The sequence below is a fragment of the Calidris pugnax genome, unplaced genomic scaffold, assembly GCF_001431845.1.
Source record: "Calidris pugnax isolate Ruff unplaced genomic scaffold, ASM143184v1 scaffold32, whole genome shotgun sequence".
Taxonomy (NCBI): Eukaryota; Metazoa; Chordata; class Aves; order Charadriiformes; family Scolopacidae; genus Calidris; species Calidris pugnax.
The window spans coordinates 9598641-9623729 of record NW_015090783.1 but is presented as its reverse complement, the minus strand read 5'-3'; the positions used below and the strand labels follow the sequence as shown (position 1 = coordinate 9623729).

Sequence of the window (25089 nt, the reverse complement as noted above, 5' to 3'; positions counted from 1 at the left end):
AGGCTTATTTCTTGTTTTTAATTGAATTCCAACTGTTATGCATTTGAGTTTTGCTAATGGAGACAACTAATCATTTCACTACCAATTTTTTGCTAGTAATGATGGTGTTAATTTTTGAATTATAGCTAAAAGTTATAAAATTCATTTCACATACAAGCAAAATGAATCATTTCTGCTCCTCAACGCAGATAGCTACCATTTATTTCTCTGTAAACAGCAACAATCTGCAGTTTATCTATGATTAGAAAAAGGGTAACCACTTTTATCTCATTGTAGATCATTTTTAGAAAGCAGTAATGCATTTGGAACAACAATCCTGAACTTAAATCCATCCTCTATGTTGAGTATCTACTTGTTTTTGTGCATTCTTTAGCAGTGCAAATACTCATGTCACGGGAAATACTTTGTGCTTCACATCCAAGCTCTACTCAAATATCAGAATGCGACCACAGAAAAGCTGTGGGGCAGAAGAACAAAAGTGAAAACCAGAAGGCTCTCACGTAATGGCAATATAATTTTGACTGCTGACTTGCATTACCTGATTGTCTAAACTGCACATAAAAGATGTAGGCACCCTCTGGTAGGTACTCTGCAACTCCAAGAAATGATGGCTGAAAGGACTTAATTTGCCTACTTTCTCCAAATTGCAAGAAAAGACCCCAAACAACCAACAAACCAAAAGGGCTCAAAGGGAGGAAGAGGTTTGTCTAAAGGCATGTGCCGAGTTGCTGGTGGGTAACAGAACTCAAGTCTCTTGGGAATGTCATGCAAGCTGAGAAAAACAGGGAAACAGCATTTAAAACAAATTTTATAATTGCTTTTAATTTTAAAAGTTAACAACATTAGTAAGGTAGTTTGAGGTTTTTTTTTATTTATGTTTAATTTCAACTTCATTGTAATATCACTACAGCCATTTGACTTTTTGCCTGGGATAGTGAATGGAAACTGAATTCATTTCTCAAACACCTCACTTAAAATTCAGTTTGTGTGGCCACAAAAAATTTGCTCTATTCCTGCTTACTGTACACAAGTGAAAAAACCCTAAAAACAACAGAAAGATCTTCAATCTTATAATCTAACAAGCTTTGGGGAGAGGTACTGCAGGAGGGAACATCTAGGGGACTGTTCTGAAAGTCTACAACCAAATAAAAAGACTGAATATACACAGCTTAAGAACAGGATCTCGGCTCCAGTTGTTCGTACCGACTCCAACCGAAGGTACTCATGAAATCACATCCTTCAATGAACTCACACGATTCCTAGAGAGCGGAAAGGCTGCCAATCCCCATGAATGAATCATTCTGAAACCCACAACGTAAACCTATTAGCTGGGCAGAAGGATTGTCAGGGCGCTGCAAGCAGAACCAGAGAACAAAACGCTGGGTTTGTGCCACAGCACCAATGTCTAGCAGGAAAAAAAAATAATAATAAAAATATATATACACCAGGCACTGAAGAGAGAGCACAAGCAAGCTCGTTCATCAGCCTTTACCTGGAGAGTGAAGGCAGGAGGGTTAAATATTCTACATGGTCCAGGCTTAAAGCCAGGACAGACGGGAGTGCAAATCTGGCTGTTCCTTAAAGAGCACAGGGTTTGGATTCCTCTCCTCAGGAACCAAAAGGCTCAGAAACATCCATGAGAATGTGTTTTACTGAGCTGAAAGAGTCACCAGAGAAGCCATAAAACAAAGGCTGAATGGTAGCCTTAGAACTGAAAAAAAATAAAATAAAAAAATCAGCATGAAAAGGCTGTCAGGTAGCCACAGAGCAGCAATCTAACCTGCTGTGGAAATTAAACAACTAGCAAGTCCTCTGCTCAAATATTTAAGGAGAACTGAATCCTGTTTCCCTGGCATGGAACAGCAGTGTGCCGTGCAGATCTCTCCAGCAGCTACGTACAGCAACCAGAGGGATAGCAGAGCCACTAGGCAATTTTAAAGAAATGAAATACTTAAACAGGAAAATAAAAAAACCTGATGGAAAAGAAGCTGGACAGGATTTCACACATCCCGACCTTCCACCAGATGGCTGCCCCTCAACTTCCCAAACACAAAGTCCTTGGAGTTATAAGCAGTTCCTATGCTTCTCTAAACCGAAATCCAATGATTTAAACTGGAACTGATTTATGATTCACTGACAAAACTCTGGCAAACTCTGGACACATCACTCCCCACACAGCTCCCCCTCCTACATGCTCCTGGCAATTACGAACCTGTATAAGGCACTTCCCAAAATGATGCAGTTATTTCTAAAACAAGTTCTAATTAACTTGGTATAGAAACTATTAAAGGGATATAAACAACTTCGGGTTTGGTGGTTTGATTAGGGCAAGAAGTTAACCTAGGCTTATCCTGTTTGTGCTACTTCCAAGTATGATGCAAGAATATAGAAAAGAAGCAAATGCATTACAAGATGTTAATGAATCAAGAGGAATTGCTCAAAACCCACCCAGGAGAAAGAAACGATTGGAAAACAGACACCAGAAACATGGATAGAAATACAACGAGAGATAGAAGTTGAAAAAAAGTAACATCTGGAAAAACATAATTAAAAAAATAGTATGTTTGGTAAGTAATAATACGAGGAGGGATCTATAGTTGGCACTAATTAGTAAATTTGTCTTATGCAGCAGACAGCAGTCAGAAGGAGCCAGCATTACAACCTCTGACTGTAACCCTACAGAGAGAACCAGCCTTTCCCAGCTCCCACCAACCACACCTGGATTAACAAACACTTCACGGGATACACGTTAGTGCCAGAAATGTCAGCCAGCCAGAGGAACTTCAGGAAAAAAACCACCCCAAACCAAAAAAGTGGATCAGAAAGGCCCAAATGAATAGTTTACAACGCAGCAAAACCAAAAGCTGAACTGAGATTAGGGAGAAAGATCACGAGAAGATGCATATTCAAAAGGTATCAACCACTAAAGAATTAATCGTGCTCCCATTAGCACTCCTAGAGAAAAAAGGTCAGGATAACCTTCCTGAACTTCATCTGCATCTGTCAAAAAAATAAAAACAAGACAAGATGGTTCAGAGAACCCCACACAGAACAACACTGCTCTGACCAGGAGATAAACGTAGGTCATCCAGTCTCTTTCCACCTCTAATACCCACGTTCCTTTAAATAATCAGCCACTATCTGTAAATCTTTATTAAGAGCTCAGTCCTCTGACGATGTGGAGTATAATTCTCTACCAACTCTGCAGAAGATTTGCTATTTCCTGTGTATCTTAGGAAGGGAAGACTGCTTAAGTCTAGAATTTGAGTAGCAATTAAAATGGATTTTTAGATTTTCTGTCACTTCCACAGAGAAAGCCTGTAGCAAATTACAAGCTTTAAATCTTCCTGAACTTGCATATAAACTTAGGAGCAAGTATTGCCTGTTACACAACAGAAAAATAACATTTTTCCTTACTGAAGAAGGTAAGAAAAAAATAAAGGAGCATCAGCAAATTAACAATTACATTACTTCACACAAAACTGTGTAACTGCTCCAAAAAGGTCTTTGCTTTCACACAAATTGCACCAAGTTAGGGTTTTCCCTCTCCCCCTGCCCCCATTTGGAGGGTGACCAGGGCTGTTTCCAGTTTGCTCCCTTGTTTCTGTCTGGTCTCTCAGAGACCACATAGTACAGCTCAGGGCATCGCACTGCCACCACTGAACAGCAGAGAGGCTGCTGAAAATCCCTGCTTCATCAAAGAGCATGTTTCCCACTGTTTAAGTCCTGCTCACACAGAAAACTATTGGGTGGAATTCACTTCTGCAGCACAGATTTCACTGACCCAGCTCTGGACCTTTCAGTTAAAATACATCATTGTCTTGGGAAAAAAAATATTAAAAAAATAAAAATCAAGAAAAAATTCTTCTATCCCCCTCCTGCTGACAGGTCCTTCCTTCAGCTAAAAAACTTGCTGCTCACACCACTATCCCACGAGGTTTTTAAGTTCTCCAACACAGATGTAAGCTCTGCAGAGCTCTGGGGTGTAAGAGGAACAGGGTGCTGGGCTGCTCCCCCAAATAATTCCTCACTCCACCTTGTAACTGCTTCACCATGCAACCTACCTCCACTTTACTCCAGTAGTACCTCTCCTTTACTCCAGGAGTTCAACTCTTGAGCATCATGTTACAAAGAGAATTGTGACTGACATAACACAAAGTCAGGAAACAAACAGCCTAAAATACTCTTTAGAAGATCCCCAAACTCTACTGACTCAGGCAAGAGCAAAACCAGCAATTTTAAATTTTTTTTAAACGGCTAATATTTGTTCACCATCTTTAGAATTCTTTTGGTAGACAAACAGATTTTTCCCAAATTTCTGGAAAAGACTTGAAAAATTACCCGTAACAGATCTGTTGATGATGGCCTTTCCTGAGGTATTTTCTGTAAGCAGTAATCAACAAATCCCCTAAAGGAGTCTGACCTGTAAATGAAAAAACAACAAAAAAGCTCTAAATGAAAAAGCAGCTTAGATTCTGAAATACATGCAGATTCATTAGTGCAAAGCAAAAGAAGAACCTTGACTAATTTGTTTTTCAGTTCTAGGGCAGAGAAATTAACTGGACTTTTCCAAACTCTGAGCTGATTCCACCAGTTCTTCCATGGACACAATTATCCCCTACAACAAACTGAAAATCAGGCAAGAACTACATGTACCAGTCACTATTTTCAATTTTACTTCAACTTCTTAAAAACAGAGGACAATGAGACTATTGGCAAGTCCAGAAAGGCACTCTTGAAGGCAGCTGACAAAATGGCTCTCTAGAAGCTGCCCATCATCTGTAACCCCAACTCAGCAAAGCACCTTGATACAATTCTTAGTTCAACAAAACTTTAGGTAATGTATGAGCAAATGGGTGACTTTAAACAAGCTGCTTGCTATCAAGAGCACTGATTCTCATACTGCAGCCACAAGTTGTCTCTGCTCTGCACATTCTGCACAGAAGAACATGGGTATCAGTGTGCAGGTGTGAGATCAAGTTCTTTCAGTCTTGAAAAACGGACAAAATAGGGATGATGAAATAAGAAAACTGGACTGGAGTGGTTTTGTGCTTCATAAATGCCCAGCAGTGTAACTGGGGGATTCTCACACCTCTCCAGGAGCTATTGTTTCAAGGTGTCTGCAGACTCTGCCAAGCATTATCAATAGCTACTGCCCACTCCTGGGGACAGGAATCAGGGTCACCCCTTTGCTCCCACAGAACAACAGGGCACTCTTGTATCAAAGCTCAGATTCTGGACCACACCTGTAGCATGAGGAGTATTTACTGGCCACAGAGCTCTGATGACTTTCAAAGCCACTCACTGAAAATAAATCTAATTACCTCTCTGTTCTGTGTACTTCTCCCCTCCCTTTCTCCGCACTTCAGCTGCACTACAATGCTAACAATTCTTCTGTCAGGGATCTTTTGCAGCTGGAAACTTTGCTGATGCTGAGCTACAGCTGGCTTAACGCATCCAAGAATATTTTAATTCCTACAGCATCTACAGCCCCATAATTAACACCTCCACACATTTAGATTGTGGAACAGCCAAAGTGACAGAAGGTCAAAATTGAGCCTGCCTACACAGGAGCTCTATTGGAGAACGCAGTCAAATCACTACGTTGCAACAAACACTTTTCTTGTCAGACTTTAACCACGCAGAGCATAAAAAAAAAAGAATAAAAAAACCCCTGGTAATAGCTCTCTTACCATTCATTTGACTGTAACGTAGGGGAATCATTCTGGGCTATGTGATATAAGGCACTCATTGCATTCATGTTGAAAAGTGGAGGCTTCCTTTCAGCTAGAAAGAGAAGAGAAAGGTGTGATAAGGCAGTCTGGAAAGAAAAGGAGAAAGATATGGAAGTATGAGCAGGGTTTTCACTGGTAAATCAATAGCTTATTACTGTCCTCAACACATTTAAGGTATTATTTTAATATTCTAGGTTAGACAAGGACAATCACGCAAGGAAAGCTGTTATTCACCTGAAGAGGGGACGACGAAACCCAAAGAGAACAGGATGCAAATTATAAGGTAAATTTTCCAGTAAATTTTACCTTATCTGCAAAATTTTCATACCTGACCTGCCATGGTAAAATCATCAGCAGCTGACTAAAACACAGCTTAGATATACAGCATGTCAGGGCTAGGAAATATATGTATTAAAACCTATAGATCTTTGATGCTCTGCTGTTGCATCTGCATTAAGGGAAAAAGGTGGCTGCCTGTTTCATCTGCCACTGGCAGTCACCTGCAAGCATGACAGTTTGCCAAATCCACTTGCCAGATGTGTCATTAACTCCCCCTAGCTAAAATTCTTCCTGGTCCTTGCACTGAGAGGACACCTTCCTACCAGCCCCTGACCTTCTAGGAGCGCAGCAGATCTCAGAATTGAGAAAGGCCAGTTTTCACCCCCATCTAAGGTCAGTCACGCCAATCAGCCCATGATGCCCAGAGCTTGAAGTTCATGTCAGGTCAGAGCAATCACTTGTCCTTCACATGCAGCATGCATGCAAACCACTGCATTTTCTCTCCTTTAAACATTACTTTCAGGTACACAAGAAATTAAGCCATCAGCATTCAAAGAAAGCCAAGTGGTGCTCAGCCAAAAGGTTTCCTCCCACTGCTACCTGACCCCATGTTCAGTTATGGAATCATGCAAAGGCAAAGCTCAAACTTTTTTTTTTAAAAAAAAAAGGTTTATTACTTCTCAAAAGGGTAATATCAAAAAATACAAACTCAGGTTCTTGACTGAAAAGCTTCATAGAAATTCTAGTATCAAGACTCAGTGCCTACATAGGGTAAGGTAGTATCTGTTCTACCACTGTGATTTACTTCTTGAGAGGCCTTAATTAGTCTAAATTCCACACAAGAGGTGCTCAGCAAGAGCCTTCCTCCCACCACTACCTGACCCCGTGTTCAGATACTGAATCATGCAAAAGCAAAGCTCAAACTTTAAAAAAAAGAAAGAAGTGACCATGTGGAAGAACAGAAATCTAGAACTTCTGATTTTTGCATTCTTTATATCAAAATACAGATTATGTCAGCAAGGCTTTAGTGCTGGCACATGAAATACAATGTTGGCAGTTATTAGTCATCTACACCATCTCATCACCATCTCCATAGTGGGGTCAACATTTCTTCCCATTCTGTCCCCCTTTTTGTTATCTCATCTGTATTTCCGCTGATCAAACATTTATAAATAATGTTTTCAGTGAACTTGCCCTCACAGTGAATTCTTGATGTCCTGCTGTTAGATATAATCCATATCAGGAGCATCTTCACAAATAATCTACTCAGCACATGCAATGTCAATATTCAAACTCCAAGTGCACACGTGTGCTCTGTGTACCTGCCATCACATCTACATCTGCTTCAGGCTGTGTGGCTGCATATCATTTGCCCTTTTCAGTGCAAACCCTTTTCTTCTCATGTAAAGAACCTGTCCACGTTGATTCGTGTCACAAACTTTCAGCTGAGATTGAAGATTTTTGTTTCAAAGAGTGGGGAAGTAAGAAGAATCGGAAATTAAACGTAGGTCCCTTCTGGCACAATTCTCAAGACACCAGGTCCCTTGACATAACAACTGGAACAACTGTCTCAAAACCCAGCTTGAAAAATACAGACTAGAAACCATAATTTCTTCTCACACAAGACTAGAATCCTCTAGTTACTGAGGGAATAACTGAGCACAACAGATTGACATTAAAGCACAGCAGTGGATCGTTCCTGATTTACCAGTGAGTAAAAGATTTAACCCAACTGTCAGTGGTTTCCAAGTCAGGTTTCTTAAAGAAAAGAATCCAAACTTATGTGGAATAAGAATCTTTCATTTTTTCAGGACTTGCTAATAAATATTAGAGACAGTTAATAATTCATTTCAGCTGCCAAGTATTTACTCACCTAACTCAATACACGTGATCCCAAGAGACCAGACATCCACCTTCCCATCATACTGTCCCTCGTCCATAGCGAGGATCACCTCTGGTGCCATCCTACCAACCACAGTGCAAAACGTGCAGGTTAGGGGATACAAATTGGGACTCTTGGCACACAGCTTAAAATGAGATGGCTTCGTTATCTTCAGCAGCGCAGCGGACCAGAACTCAAAGAGCCAGCATGGAGCTGAGGAAAGCCATGCTGAAATGAAATGATGCTTGCCTGCACTAGCAGCTCTTCCAAGAGGCAATTTAAGAAAGGAAAGTAAATTAAAAGGCCAACCTGATCATCTTGCTGTTAGCGCAACATGCTGGCACGTGGGAGACCCACACTGATCTCCAAGGCATTGTACCTGCAGGCAGACAGCAAGGGCTGGGAGAGTCCTAAAGGCACAGCCTGCACTCTCACCAGAGATGGGGGGGTTTCTCCTGGCACACCAGGAGAACTTCCCAGCAGGTATAGGCAGCCTGTGAGCGTAGCTATGAAAGGAACAGGGAAATCCAGAACAGTGGGGAAATGTGGCCGTCCAGCATAAAGGGATGAGTGGGGGGAAAAAAAGCAGCAGTGGGCCCAGCCTGCAAAAATTCAGCCTCTTAACTTTTGCTCTTCAAAGATGAAGTGGACTTCCTGCCAAATGGACTTGTTCAGAGGTTGGGCGATAGGTGACCTCCCATCAATGCCTGGGGCCTCTGCCACAAAACAAGTGGAGCATAAAGCTATGCTGGTCCACTCTGTTAGGAATGCCAGGCAACTCAAGTGACCCCTTAAGCAAGTTTCTTCAAAACAGACTTTAAGCAGCTGTGTGAGTCCCAGTCTGCATGGCCAGATTAGCAGGATTCCCTTGCTCCATGTGGTTGCCTTAGTCCCAGTACCTATGGCAAGCGTTAATAATTTTTAAGCCAATGGCATTATAACAGTCAAAACATGAACTGGTGTCATCATTTCAAAGCGCTGCACAGCCTACCTCTACTCATGGGCACCGAGAAAGAACGCATTTCCTGGATAGCTGGACACAGGGATTTTAAGAAAACCTCTTGGTTAATAAAAGATTTTTTATGCCAGATATTATTTTCAGATTGTGAAACGCTGGAGAAAGAGAGCAGGCTTATTAAAGGCCTGATGTATTGCAGGCTTTACTCACCAGTAAGGCGTCCCCACGAAGGAATTGGCAGGGGAGACTATAGATGCAGACCCAAAGTCAGCAAGTTTCACTTGACCTGGTTCTGTTAGAAGAATATTTCCAGCTTTAATATCCCTTTAAGAGAACAAAAGAAAAGTATACTTCTGGTTACAGTAGAATAGCTTTCAAAAATTTACAAACACATGGAAGTCCACTAACTTTTTCTCAATTAAACATTCATAAAAACCTGAGAATATTTAGAAATCTACTATTATGGAAAGCAAGAGAAATCAGACATGTGGCTTTTTTGGGAATGCAAATCTGGCTGCATCCAAAAAGGGCAGGGGGTGAGGGATGAGAAGAGGAGATGAGCCTTGGCTGCAAGACTGAGGCTCCAAACTGAGATCCAGAAGGGATGCATCCAGCTGTGACACCTTAAACAATACCAGACGTTATTTTCATCTTTCAAATGCCCCAGGCTCCCTTACCTTATCCTTCCTACAGCCCTCTGATAATCCCTACATATAGGAGATTAACTATAACGAAGGTACTGCAATACAAAAGTACTGCATACGCAAGACACGTTCAACACCTCTGGTACCATCAATTTCTGAAGTCCAGCAGTAAGTGGGTTAATTTCAAATTAACTGCCCATGAAATGCTGAGAAAGGTTAACTCAATTTGCATACCTTTCAAGGCACTCAGGCAAAGACTCTGTTCAAAGTTAGGGAAGAACTCACCCAAGCACCATTTACTTTTATACCTGGGAATTTGGCAGACTTGTCTGTTATACCTGAAATATTTTTTTTCTTCCACACCCATCTGACAGAAAAGGAGGAGGACTGCTTTAAGAAATTCAGGACTACTTACACATTGCCAGCTGAAAAATCACAATATAGTGAAAGTTCCTGATTGAGCACTTCAATAATGGGAAAACTGCACACTAGATATGCTGCAGGTGCCTTTACATGGGCAAAGCTATTTGCTTTTGCAAAACCAGACCCTCTACATGAATGGGGCAGGTGTAAGGGATCCCCATCAGCCAGGCTGTATATACCATAGGGTCTGCAATGTCTCTCTGCCATGAGATGAGCCTTGGCTGCAAGACTGAGGCTCCAAACTGAGATCCAGAAGGGATGCATCCAGCTGTGACACCTTAAACAATACCAGACGTTATTTTCATCTTTCAAATGCCCCAGGCTCCCTTACCTTATCCTTCCTACAGCCCTCTGATAATCCCTACATATAGGAGATTAACTATAACGAAGGTACTGCAATACAAAAGTACTGCATACGCAAGACACGTTCAACACCTCTGGTACCATCAATTTCTGAAGTCCAGCAGTAAGTGGGTTAATTTCAAATTAACTGCCCATGAAATGCTGAGAAAGGTTAACCCAATTTGCGTACCTTCCAAGGCACTCGGGCAAAGACTCTGTTCAAAGTTAGGGAAGAACTCACCCAAGCACCATTTACTTTTATACCTGGGAATTTGGCAGACTTGTCTGTTATACCTGAAGTATTTTTTTTCTTCCACACCCATCTGACAGAAAAGGAGGAGGACTGCTTTAAGAAATTCAGGACTACTTACACATTGCCAGCTGAAAAATCACAATATAGTGAAAGTTCCTGATTGAGCACTTCAATAATGGGAAAACTGCACACTAGATATGCTGCAGGTGCCTTTACATGGGCAAAGCTATTTGCTTTTGCAAAACCAGACCCTCTACATGAATGGGGCAGGTGTAAGGGATCCCCATCAGCCAGGCTGTATATACCATAGGGTCTGCAATGTCTCTCTGCCATCTCTTCAGAAAATATCATGTCTTTTATACAAGAAATGCGTCAAGAAAATATCAACTTTACTTATCTGGTGTTCAACTATCAAGTCCTTAAACACCAAAGCCACTTATTGGTAGCAGTAGACTTACTTACACATTGCCAGCTGAAAAATCACAATATAGTGAAAGTTCCTGATTGAGCACTTCAATAATGGGAATACTTACACATTGCCAGCTGAAAAATCACAACATAGTGAAAGTTCCTTAAAACCCTGATTGAGCACTTCAATAACAACGGGAGAACTGCACACTAGATATGCTGCAGGTGCCTTTACATGGGCAAAGCTATTTGCTTTTGCAAAACCAGACCCTCTACATGAATGGGGCAGGTGTAAGGGATCCCCATCAGCCAGGCTGTATATACCATAGGGTCTGCAATGTCTCTTTGCCATCTCTTCAGAAAATATCATGTCTTTTATACTAGAAACGCATCAAGAAAATATCAGCTTTCCTTATCTGGTGTTCAACTATTAAGTCCTTAAGCACCAAAGCCACTTATCGGTAGCAGTAGACCTCCAAACAAGCTACTGTGCATTGTCAAACACACTCATACTCTGATTCCAAGAACTGAGCTAATTAGATAAATGGGAAGGGAAACAAATCTTGTATTTGCTGCACAGGAAAAGCATACACTGAATTACTGTACAACAGTTGAAGCATAATGATTTGTGCATCAAATACAACTCCAGCATCGCTGTAGACCCAGAGCACAGGCAAAGCTGAAAGATCCTTTAAATTTAACGTGACACAAACACTGGTGAGATTCCTTGGTCTCCATGGGGAAGCCCCCAGGACAGGCAAAGCTGGGGTAGAGAGAACCACAGAGACAGAAATTCACTTCCAGTATTTCAGCAGCAGAGCTGGAGTCAGAACCTCTATTCCCTGATTCCCAGGACTGTATCACTTCAAAACTAGTACATGCTACTCAGAAACACGCCCTGATGTGTCTTCATGTTTTGAGGTTTGAGGCTACACATCTGTCACTTCTGCTGGAGGACAAGGGCTAAAGATGTCTCACATGTGCAAGAACACACACCTCAGAAGTACAAAAGAGCCAGCCCAGGCTGTTCTCTTTGCCATCATCACCACTGTGACCTTCAACGTACAACAATCAGCAAAGGACTCAGTGGCCACGTTAGGTATCAAACGGATTTGCTAACTTAGGTTTGCCTCGTGCCTGCAATTAAGCAGAAAATAATCTCATCCTTTACCACCCCACAGCGTGTGAGGTTAGAACTAACTGGCAGCGGAGATGCTCAGGGAGCTCAGGAGGCGAGATGAGAGACTTGCTTTGTCCTGCATCTCCACAAGGTGTCCCTCCATTCTAGGTCACGCTCGTTGTGCCTTCCTTGCGGTGGGACAGGGAAACCACAGCTGTCCCAGCTGCCAGCTTTGGTCCCTTCACTCTGCATTTGCTTTACTTTCCTTGATGCCACTGGAACCTGTCCCAGCAGACACGAGCATGGGGGTTTGGCTCCCCTGTACCTGTGTCCATCAGCACAGCACTCCTCATTGCCGAGCAACGAAGCCAGGAAGCAGCACTCTGTCACCTCTCCTTTTTAAGGTATAACATCTATCAGAAAACTAGAGATCTCTTGATGGTCGTTTTCTGAAAGAGAAGACTTGCCTTCCTATCTCAGAAGTTATAAGGCAGAGAATTTCCTGGTAAAAAAACCCCAGCTAGATAGGAAAGACCTGCACAGTGCTTCTAGCAGTAACTTCCAAGAGCAAATAACTTTCTCCAGGTTTGAAAAAGAAATAACCAGCCTTGTTCTTGCTATGCAATGCGCACACCAAGAGGAAGCTCACACAAAGTAGCTCACATTCAGTATGTGAAATTGCTGAATTTACAAAACAATAATTTACACCATGTTACAAAGTCTTAATGAGTATCGAGAAAAACTCATTCTCAATAGTATCCATAGAGCAAGTCATTAAATAAGAATTCAATCCACTTTGAAAGCACACAAAATATTTCAGAAGAGGTTTTTATATGCTCGCATATGGGCATATATGCAAAGAGCTGTTCAAAAAACATCTTGTTTTCATTTCATAAATTGGCATTCATGTTTAAATTAATATTTTACTTAAATACAACTTAATAACCACGTGTAGATATGCCCCAAATAGTTATTCTAACAAGTGACAAATAATTCTTGCCTCTGTAAAAATCCCTCACTGTCTTAGCCTCAGATACACCAATTTTCTGTGCAAAGCTTGCCAGGAGACTACAATGAGGCTTTCAGCCCCATAAATTAGCCCTCAAGCTGCCTCATTCTGATGACTCCCCACTCATTACACTAATCTATTGCTCACCCATTTCACAAGTCCCTGACATACCAGTAGTACCCAAAATTAGACAAAAAAAAACATAAAATGAGAACATGCAACACTGTTGACAAATGAGTGAAAAAAAAAATCCCAACTCCTGAAAAATACCACATTATGAAAGACAGATCCGTGCTGCATCCATGAGCATGTTACAAAATCTTCCTCTGCCTGTGTGCTCTGATTTCTCCTAAGGTGGTTTTACCCTTGACTTATGCTTTCATTGACTGATTTTTGACAGCATAAAGTTTTCCTTACTCATATGTAAAAAATTCTCACACTCCCTGGTCTTAAAAGAAGGCTACCTCTATCACCCCACTTTATTTGGTAAATTCACGTTGATATTTTCCTCTCAGTGTTTACTGCCAACATTTAAGTATACTCTCCGTTAACAGGGTCTCCAGAGAAAAATTGCTAACAGGGAAGAAGATTCAGCAGAGGATATAGCCACATGAAATTATTTCAACAACAACAAAAAAATGCACTCCTTCACAGCCAACAGCTATTTATACATTGACCTTGGCATTAGAAGGACTGACATGTCCAGTAGAGAAAGTTTTGGTAGAATAACCTTTACCAAAGTTGGTTAAACGCAGTAAAGCCATTTTCAGACTCCAGGGAGGAGAAGATGGAAGACAACAAGCTGCAAGAAACACAAGCAGCCCCAAGCTCTGGCCTTACCTATGAATCTTACAGTGAGAGTGCAGGTAGGCCAGCCCCTGCAAGGCACCATGGGTGATGGCAGCAATCTCCACTTCCTGAAGTGGTTTCTTGTGAACTAGGGGAAAAAAAAAACAATCAAGAAAAAACATAAGATGGTAAGTAGGAGCTTTTCCTGAGAAAGCATTTTTAAAGGGAAGCTATGAGGTGGACATCACCTTCATTGTACTGGTTTCCTATGGCCTGATGGCCATTAGCAACTCTTTGTCCATGCACAGTCTGTGTATGAACTTCACGTCATAGGAAACCACATTTTTCATCCCATTTTTGCTAAAGCCACCAAGGTGTTGTTAACACCAGGAGAGATGTCTGAGTGCAGCTTGCCAAATGTATTTGAAACACTCATTTGGTCCTCAGCAAGGAAAACTTGCCACTTTTTTCCTCAACAAACAAAATCCAGGAAAATGAGGAACATCAGCTACAAAAAGACACCCCTAAGTACATTCCACAGATCCCTAAATATGACCAGCACGTGCTCTTGGCGGACCGTGTCTTAGATACAAAGATCTGATCAAAACTTATAAATACTTAAAGGGTGGGTGTCAGGAGGATGGGGCCAGTCTTTTTCCAGTGGTGCCCAGTGACAGGACAAGAGGAACTGGCAACTAACTGGAACATAAGAAGTTCCATCTAAACACGAGGAGGAACTTCTTCACTTTGAGGGTGGCAGAGCCCTGGAACAGGCTGCCTAGAGAGGTGGTGGAGTCTCCTTCTCTGGAGACACTCGAAACCCATCTGGACATGTTCCTGTGCAACCTGCTCTGGGTGGACCAGCTTTGGCAGGGGGTTGGACTAGCTGATCTCCAGAGGTCCCATCCAACCCCGTATCATTCTGTGATTCTGTGATTTATACCTTCATTTTACAATATATAAACGTACATGCCAACTATACATAGCACTGGCCTCCTGGGAAAGTCTCAGCTCACCCTTGGTGTCATGAACACCAGGTACAGAATGGAGCAGGATGGACAGACTGCCCCTACCATCTGCAAAATACTCATCTGTGAGAAAACAGCCCCCTGCTATACTCAGAAGGGGCACTAGCAAAAAAAAATAAAAATAAAGAATCAGAGACTACATAAAACTTACCCTCTAGCAAATCAGAGGCTGATCCTAAGCAGTACTCCATAACCAACTGCAAGAAAAAACAAACATGTATAAATAATAAGGTAGAGACTCCCCCTCAAAGTTACTACTGGAATGGCTGAGAAACCATAGAAGTAAAACCCTAAGCTGCAAGAAACACAATAAGCCATGAACCAATTAAAGGGCTCTGAACATTCTAGCAATGTCGAGATATTTCATTGTTGTAAAGATTTAGGCACCAAGAAGTTTGTAGGAAGATCCTGTAGAGGATGTTCCATAATAATTGTTTAATTTGCAGGAACACAGAGGCCTGCCTCGGAGAAGCAGGGATTTGTTCCAGTGTCCTAAATAACCATTTCCTTTAAATTACCTGGAAGCTTCTTCAGATGAAAGGGACTATAAGCAGCACGGGATGAATACGGCTGCACGTAAATACACTGCATGTACTGAACATTTGATTACAGCACCAAACATTTTCTGTTCATGAAGCCCTCTAAACGCCACATCTCCCACTCACCCACGCTGTATGCTCTTTCAGGTAACAGCCCTTATACTCTATGGTGTTGGGGTGCTTCAGCTGTTGTAGAAACTTGACTTCTTTGATGATATCCTGCCATTTCTAAAAAAGAAAAAAAGTACAAATACATTTATCTGCTTAATTCCCTACATCCCTTAAGCAAATACATTTATCTGCTTAATTCCCTACATACACCACACACTGTAAGTACAGTCTGAAAAGCAACCATAAAATGTGAAGACAGTAAGAGTCAAAACCACAACTGTACACAACTGAAGTTGTCTGGATCTCTATTGCATTAAACAGCCCTTATACTCTATGGTGTTGGGGTGCTTCAGCTGTTGTAGAAACTTGACTTCTTTGATGATATCCTGCCATTTCTAAAAAAGAAAAAAGGTACAAATACATTTATCTGCTTAATTCCCTACATCCCTTAAGCCACACACTGTAAGTACAGTCTGAAAAGCAACCATAAAATGTGAAGACAGTAAGAGTCAAAAGCACAACTGTACACAACTGAAGCTGTCTGGATCTCTATTGCATTAAGACCTCCCCAATACATATTTAAATAGCTCGAAGATTGCAATACTCTTTTTTCCTCCTTATTTCATCTGCAATATATTTTACTTAAAATATTGCTACTGTTTCTCTTATTGAACTGTCCAGTGGTCTCAAACTTAAGTACCAAACCCACCTGCCCCAGAAGAGACACCACCACCTACAGTACATGCCACAGACAGTAGCAGTTTGCTGTTGGCTTCCTTCTGCACCACAGCATGATGCAAGTGACATTTGGAAGACCACAGCACGTGTGGGTGACCAACAGGTAAGCAAGGAAAAAGGAGTTTAAACACCTGTATTTGCTCCTAACAAACACGTTCTTTACTGGACATCAACCCACCGATGCGAGCGAACAACCCAACCCAAAGCATCATAACGTGAAGAAATAAGAGGAGCAACTAACAAGCAACAACTGAAGTAAGACCGACATTCTGAGTAGATGGTCTACACAATTTTGGATTATAGGTCCTGAAAAGCGTTTCAAGTCAGCTACGCGTTTCAGGTGACACCTCAGAGAGCTGTGGTTATGGTTCCAGTAGCCGTCATGCTCTTCATGCACTTATTACTGAAATAGTCCCCCCCCAGAAGCATACTGAATTCCCATTCCCCTCAATTGAATTATTTGTCAAAATTTGCATAAATTCATTTTCCCTCCACAAACCTCCACGCTTCTTACGGAAGCGAGCAACAACTACAGCATTAAAAACCTGGTCTGCTGGTGTCAGATGAAATACACAGCTAATTTCACTGTTCAGATTTATTATATGGTTGCAGCAGGTTCTGCATGCAGAATTTGACTTTATTCCTCTTACCTCATTCGTTTGCTTTCCACTATAGGACATTTTCTTGACTGCCACCACCTCATTAGTGTGGGAATTTGTAGCCTGGAGAAGAGAGAAAGAAATAGATTGAAAAAAGTTTCATTTTTCTACCTCCCCGTGGAGTGAGCTGTGCCTTTGGCAAACGCAGGCTTTTTCCTCCTGCATTGCACACTGGCAAGCTCCTGCACTTCAGAGACATTGTCCTCGTAATAAGATTTACCAGAAAACTACTAATGACACTTTTTCCTGACTTCATCTGTCTGTCCATACCCACTGTTCCTTCCCCGGCCCTTACTGCACTTGCTGCCTCTATTGATATGCAAAGGCCCAATATTGCACCTACTGAGAACACACAAAACACAGTTTTATTGGAATTGCAGTAAAAACAGGTTCAGATAAACCTTTGGAAAAACATTTTTCCAAAGAAACAAATAAACAAGTGTATCAAATTCTCTGTAATTTGACCCGCAAAACCCATACAACATTGATGTTCTCAAACAGCCATTTCAATTTCCATTTTCAAGAAGATGCTTTATTCTGGAATTTCTCAATTGAAAAAAAAAAAAAAAAAACCAGAACACAAAAACAAACAAACCAAAACCTTCCTTTCATTGCACAGGATTTCAGTTTAAAAAAAAAAAAACAAACAACAAAACCAAACAAAGCAAAAGCTTCCTTTCACTGCACAGGATTTCAGTTCTACATTGAATATTACTCAGTCAGCAAAATTCTCCTTTTCTGCAGCCTGTGTGACAGAGGGACGGTGACCAGAAGCTGATAACTCAGTTTTGGAAAGAGCTCTACTTGTCTGGGTTGGCACCGGCCTCATTTCTGCATGTTAAGGACAGAAAACTTGAAAGTCTTAGTCTTAAAAGAGTTGCCGAAATCCCAGTACCTCTAACAAATGTTTATGATTCTGGGGACAAAAAAATGAGCAATAGTTAAAAGCTTAGAATACAATAGCAGCTAAATGTGGTAAATCCTTCTTTCAGCTGCTTGGGAGGATGAGCACTGTACTTTCAAGTAATGTATTAGTGAAAGACATTCCATGATTCATGCAGTGACTTCAAGGAAAACCAATGTAACAAGTGTATCAAATTCTCTGTAATTTGACCCGCAAAACCCATACAACATTGATGTTCTCAAACAGCCATTTCAATTTCCATTTTCAAGAAGATGCTTTATTCTGGAATTTCTCAATTGAAAAAAAAAAAAAAAAACCAGAACACAAAAACAAACAAACCAAAACCTTCCTTTCATTGCACAGGATTTCAGTTTTACATTGAATATTACTCAGTCAGCAAAATTCTACTTTTCTGCAGCCTGTGTGACAGAGGGATGGTGACCAGAAGCTGAAAACTCAGTTTTGGAAAGAGCTCTACTTGTCTGGGTTGGCACCGGCCTCATTTCTGCATGTTAAGGACAGAAAACTTGAAAGTCTTAGTCTTAAAAGAGTTGCCGAAATCCCAGTACCTCTAACAACTGTTCTGGGGACAAAAAAATTAGCAATAGTTAAAAGCTTAGAATACAATAGAAGCTAAATGTGGTAAATCCTTCTTTCAGCTGCTTGGGAGGATGAGCACTGTACTTTCAAGTAATGTATTAGTGAAAGACATTCCATGATTCATGCAGTGACTTCAAGGAAAACCAATGTTGGGTGACCCAATAGAGCACAGGAACTACTGAAAGAAGCTGACACTCTGAGACTCTTCACAGCACACACTCCTCCTCCAACACGTTCAAGAAAGCCAAAAACAAATGACTTTTGGATAAGGCCAAACCCTTCCTAACCACTCATCCTTCTGATTCAGCACAGAAAAGATCACGAGTATTTTACTCAAAGAGATGAATTAGTGCTGGTGTTGTAAAGAAATTTCCCACTATTTCTGGCTGTTAGATTAATTCCAAGTATCTTCATGCGAATATGGTATCTCTCATTTCAGCCATGGTTTTTTGCCCAATAACACGTTGTCGTGTGCTCACAGCTGTGGGTGAAGTTCTTCCTGCACCAAGCTCTTGGGATCCTCCTGCCTGAACATCTTAAAGGGCTGCACGAGCACACTTGAGAGAAATACCCACTCGCTGAAGTGGTTTTAGCCATACTTGTAGATCTTGGCAGAAAACAAGCACGTTTTGCTTGCAAAACCTCCTTCCCACTGCCCTCATCTGCTTTATCACTTTGCTGTATTTCAAACATGGATATAAGTACGGTAGTTTTGATGAAAACTATTCTTCTGAAGTCAAGTGCAAAATCAACTTGGTTGATTTCAAATCAAGTTAGCATCAACTTCAGCTTTAAAACCTTGGGCAAAGTTATATGTTTTCTTCTTAGCTTTCTGATATATGAAGCATGATTTCTTTCAAGCAAGAAAAGAGATTTCAAATTATCTAGCCAAGCCTTGGCAATAGTATACCAGAAAATAAAACAGCTTGCAAAAATTGAGCTTAAGTCAAAGTTAATACCAGAATAATCATCTTAATCCACAATAACAACAGTGACAAGCTACAGATCAACGTATTTCCTGTTTGTAGCGGTATCAGTATCAATTTAAATAAAAAGGTCAAAGAGATGCAGCAACAGCACAACAATCTATGCCCTGCCCTTTTTTATGTATCTGAGGTCTCTCCCCCATTCTTTTAGATGATTTAAAAAATGCTGCTCCTTCAAACGTTTTTTAATCTATTCTCCCGTTTTGATACCAAGTACATCAGGATCCCTGGAAATCTTGCCACCATGATCTAAGGTCTTATTCTTGGCCCCTACCTTACTCCAAGATGCTTAAGAATTAGGGGCAAGACAGGCTACAAATGCTTTGAAAAAAGGGGGAAAACCCAAAACAAAGGTGCAGAGCATCCCCTGCATGATAGGGAAAAGCTCTCAAGATGACCCACGCAGAGTAGTGCACAGCTAGAGACCTTCTTCAGGTGAATGGATGGACACCAAAAACTGTGAACAGGCGAGGTCCTGCTTGTGCTTTATGTACAGAGCAGGGCAAGGCAAAGGCTCTGAAGAACTGGATCCAAAGCAACTCAGGCAACAGGAAGGAAAGCTTAAGTTTCAAACAGTGGTGAAGGAGTTAGGATGTATCACAGAAAGTGGTGATGCATTTAACTACTATGTTACTCAGTAATATTACCACAGCCATGACTGCAATCACCATCAAAGCTTGGAAAACACGGCTGCTACTTTCTAAAATATATTTTACCATTTTAAAAGTATATTCTACCTTCTTAAAGTACATCAGCTGAAGTTTGGCTAAACTCTCCAATGTTTTTAAAGCCCAGAGCAGTTACATAAGGGATCCAGGGAGAGAAACATCGGTGAATTGCATGTCTTTCACCTCACGTTAGTGACATCTCAGCTGTAAGCTTGCTTGGCAGGCTAGACCTCCAACACTCACACTCTTCCCCTTGAAGCATTAGGCACTGCAGAACACCAGAGATGAATGATAAAGAGAGCACCTTCACTATATCTTTATCCTAAAGCATTCCATGCATCCTTTCCCTTCGGGTTTGAAATACACTGGGTAGGACCTCCCTACTCCTACCTCACAAAATGCTTGACCTTCTTACATACTGTAAGTTTGACAGCCTCATCCTCTTACGTGTGTAGTACATTTAACATTATACTGTCACCAACCTGCCACTTACCCCAAGATCTGGAAGCGTCTGTCTTGCTGCTGACCTTCCCCATGGTAGAATGCCCCCCGTATCATTACAACCATGTTATACATTGAGGAATTATACTGTTGTCCCCTCAAAACACACATGCACTGCTCATCTGAGAGACAACATCAGACTCCTCTCCTGTTCTAACAACAGTTCCACCAACACCTCCATCACTGTACACAGCTATAAAGTGAACTGAAGTGCTCGCAAATAATTCATGCCAGCTACTGCCAGGTTATGGAGTTACAGGTGTGAGGGTACTTATTAAATACTTCAGTGTCTGATATTTGGAAGTCTCAGTTCTAGTGAGCTTGATCTTCTGGAGTGGCAGGCCATGCTATCAAGCAGCTTTCACTTGACTGATGTTTTTATCAGTGAAACTAAAACAGAATTCACTACAGCAACTGGATTATAATTATGTCCAAATATAGCATTTTGGATTTGGCAGTGTTTAATACTAATTGTAAAAGCACTATTCTTCTCACTTTCCAGATTAAATTCTCTTGACTCCATTGATTAATGCAATACATCCTTCCCAATTGAATTCCCATTCCCCTTGGGACTTTCTTTTTGTTTTTGCCATGTAAGCATTTGCTGTTTAAGACAGTATGTTACAAGATGAACGTAGGGACAAGAAGGGTGGCAAGACAAAATGATATTTCAAAAATATCTCTAACTTTTAGATTATCAGAGCAGCAGACAAGTAATTCAAAAACCTGAATGCAATTTGAGGCGACTTCCATGGCATCTTTCTCCAAGCAGCCACAATACCAATTCATTAACAAAGTAGCTTTTAACTCCAAATGCACTTTGAATCATTTATTCGCTAGATCTATTAATTTGCAATGATTTACAAACATATGAGCACCAAGTAGAGCATCTTGAAATTCCAGTTTGGCAAATTAATTTCCGACTGTTGGAGTTCAACTTTCAGCATCAGACAGCACAAGGTACCATATACTTAACCTCAACGGTCGGGTGCACTATTAAGACTAGAGTCTACTGCTACTATAGATACAGAGGTAACAGTAAAGAGCTCAGGAGTGCTCTGGAAACACTTATTTTTGAGATGTGTTGTGAGAAAGCTAAAACACAAACAAAGCCCTAAGGGCTCAAAGAACACTCACTTTTACATATGCTGAAAAATCTCTAAAACTGCACTGAAAATGGTTCCGTTTTCCAAAAAGGAGGAACGAGAACTATACTTACAAAGTAAACTGCTCCAAAACTTCCATGTCCAATTTCATGTAAACCCACAAATATTTCTTCAGGATCATCTTTGTAGAACAGGTCAGCTATTTCCGGGTCCTTTGGCACCCCTTTGCGCATGTTGAACAGTATTAGGAACTAGTTCGCGCTTTCAATTCCCAATCAATTTCTTCCTTCATCGACAAAGCAGTTTGAAGGCAGCGTTCAGCACCTGCTGAAAAAGTTCATCTTTAATCTGTTTCCTTTAGGCATGTTTCTGTTCTCACTTCTCTGACAGTAAAATAAGAGGAAACGCTTTTAGGAGTAATAGACTTCACTATCGTTTCCTTCAATTAATACTTTTAAATTATTAGTCCAATTTAGATACAGAGATTAAAATGCATTCAGAACATAACAGCTCTTTATCTCATACAGGAAGCAAACGCTGCAGTTACAGTAAAGTCCACTTGAAACAAGAATCCTGTTGCTATGCAAAACATCCTGTGATAGGAGTCTTGTTATTCTTCGCGCTGGTCCCCAAACGTGTCAGTTTTTAGATTATCACCCTTGTTCCTCCTGCTTTTCTCTGCTGTTTGTTTGCTTTGTTTCTCTACTCCCACTTGCCAGCTGGTACTAGTAGAAAAGTTAGCTTCTGTTCCACTGAAACACTTCATAATCATATGATTCTTATTTATTTATTTATTTATCCAGTGCCATAATACAGCTACTGGATGACAATGGCTCCCAGGTCACAGAATTAGAAAATCCTGGACTCTATCACGTAAGGCAGATCTTTACCACCTTGACAACTTTCTTTAGCATAAGCATATAATTAGACAGCACAGAACTGAGCCACACCGGAATGAAGATTTTAAATATTCATCCCAAAAATTTTATTTATGGGAAAAAAAAAAAGCATCAGAAAGTTTCACGTTTCCTATCAAAGCATTCTGAAAAATCTGCACTGGCTCATTAGACACTGGTGCACAAAGCAATGACAGATGCCTTTACCCCACTGCCTCTGACTTCTGAAACCCAGCAGATTATCTGCAGGTGAGTCAACCGGAGGAGTTTCCAACAACAATCTGGAGCAAGTCTCAAAACTACTTCCAGATACATAGTTTGGCACCTCAGTTATTGAGGCTCTATCTTCTCTATGCATAACAGACTTCTGAAAACACAGTAAATGATATAAACCAGTGTAACAGCTAAAGAGAGACCAGCTGAAATTTAGCAATCAGGTAAAATTAAAACTGAAAGACACATAAAAGGCTTTAGAAGGTTTCAGACTGCACGTGCTATCCAGATGGAATGATGAAAGCAGAGCAGAATTTTGGTCTGGGGCTGAGACAGTCTCCTTGGCTCAAGATGGTAAGTTTTGGAGCAAGCAGCCCAAACTTAGAGGTTCATTAGAGGTGCAGGAAGTCCTGTCCTGGAGCGTACCTGGGTCACTGTGGCACGAAGCATGCTCTGTGGCTCAGATTCCTTTCAGCAGCATCGTCCTGTGCTCTCGGCCCCCCAGACTCCAGGCGCTCTCTTAGTCTGCAAAAGAAAACAAATATCAGTATTTAGGAAAAGTATTTTATGCCTTATTCGAAATATACACAAAACCACTACATCCAGAAAAGACCACCCACTATCACAACAAAAGTGCAGTGGGTGTGAATGATGGCTCTTCAGGTGAAGATATGTACTTCCCAGGTTCTATAACCCTCAGGCTTGTTACACAGCATTGTAAGATGGGAAACCAGGAAAAGAGGTGAAATGTCAAGTTCTTTGACTTTTATAAAGACTCTTCGGAGGCGCGTGAGTTTGCTCTCAGACTACACTTTTTAGATTGCCTCTAAAAAAAGACCAAGCTCACAAAGCTGAGTCTATCCTTTAGCTCAGTACATTACACATGATGCCATGCAAGAGTTGAAAGAAAGTCCCAGGCATTAGTAAGTCAAACATTGTTGGGTTTCATCAGGGAGAGAATGAGCAATGAAAAGATGAAAAAGGATGGCAACCAGTTAAACCCATCAGCTGAAATTGGGTCTGGATTGCTCACAGGTAAGGATGCAACTCTCTGAGCACTCAAGTTCAAAGTATGGTCAATTTGAGCAAGTTCTTTCAGTTACTAAAGTATCAAATTAACCCATCAAGAACAGCCCAGATGGCCTCAGTCACCTTTCCAGTGGAGTCAAACACATTGAGGGCTTGGCATCATCTTGCCCTCACAGAAAAGGTTATCACGTAGCAACATCCACAGGAAAAACACCTCCCAAGTAAAGCATACTGCAACAGTTATATTGCCAACATCTGAATTAACGACAAACAGGCTAACTCATCTTCTCATTTATTAGCAAAACAAAAAACAAAAAACATCAAACAGGCTAACTCATCTTCTCATTTATTACCAAAAAATAAAAAACCACGAGCAAAAAGTTTTCCTGCTGGTAGCTAACATTACCAAAAAATTCTTCTCTACTATTCGAAGTTTTCCTGCTGGTAGCTAACATTACCAAAAAAATGAAATTCTTCTCTACTGTTCACACACAGGGAAATACTATTAAGCTGTTAAAAAGCTATTTGAACAGCTCCAGAAAAAATGATCTGCAATGTTTAGTTTAAAAAAAAAATAAATAAAATATCTCAAGTATAAACTAATGACAAAAGCCAGATGAATGAAATGATTATTCACTCTCAGCTGATTGGCCTCGCCCAAAGGTGCTATATTTACTCCGTGCCTGCAGACAGGGGCAAAGAATGCAGTATTTCAGGTCTGGTGTTCTTCAGCCAAGTGAAAAAATCCATTTGGCTTTAGAACAATAAAAACAAACTGACGAAGAAAACAATTTATCCATCTCTAGTCAAATGAACATCTCTGCCATGAAGTCTGCGCAGCTCTAGTATTCAAGGATAAATTTGTATTTAAAATGAGAAACTAAATATCAATACTCAAAGTTAAGCCCTAAGTAATAATGTCATTCTCCAGTTGGGACAGATGTATATAATGAGGCTGTACAATAAGTAAATCTTTCCAACGAGACTATTATTAGTCAGTAATGATTATCAGAAAAATTCAGGATGGGAAGTGTATGAAGAGTAACAGGAGTCCTGCAGATTTGAATATCACCACCATCTCCTCCATATCATCCCCTCGAGCTTGTGTGGCCTCTGGACAAACACCAGGAATCCTTCACGTGGCCACTTTTCAGCACAAGATCTGGGCACAGGGCAGTGAAGGGCAGAAAAGATACAAATCACACCCCTTGGAGGTACACTGGCAGGTCACAAATTCTTATTACTACAGCTCTCTTCTTGACACAGGAA

General features: G+C 40.9%; 1 protein-coding gene across 5 annotated transcripts in view; it reads right to left on the bottom strand.

The window, feature by feature from the left end:
* Positions 1-25089, bottom strand: part of TAOK3 (TAO kinase 3) — a 108439-nt gene that overhangs the window by 33320 nt on the left and 50030 nt on the right. For 4 of the 5 annotated variants that reach the window (XM_014963936.1, XM_014963974.1, XM_014963947.1 and 1 more), the window contains exons 2-11: positions 23218-23316; positions 21796-22006; positions 16909-16980; positions 15536-15637; positions 15022-15067; positions 13894-13990; positions 9065-9178; positions 7888-7979; positions 5694-5787; positions 4342-4423 (exon numbers count right to left, since the gene is read on the bottom strand). In XM_014963936.1, the coding sequence (XP_014819422.1) occupies positions 4342-4423; positions 5694-5787; positions 7888-7979; positions 9065-9178; positions 13894-13990; positions 15022-15067; positions 15536-15637; positions 16909-16980; positions 21796-21915 (819 nt within the window). In that variant the 5' untranslated portion in view covers positions 21916-22006; positions 23218-23316. Of the gene's footprint in view, positions 1-4341; positions 4424-5693; positions 5788-7887; positions 7980-9064; positions 9179-13893; positions 13991-15021; positions 15068-15535; positions 15638-16908; positions 16981-21795; positions 22010-23217; positions 23317-25089 lie in introns of all 5 variants that reach the window. The other variant, XM_014963964.1, reaches the window with a different exon arrangement.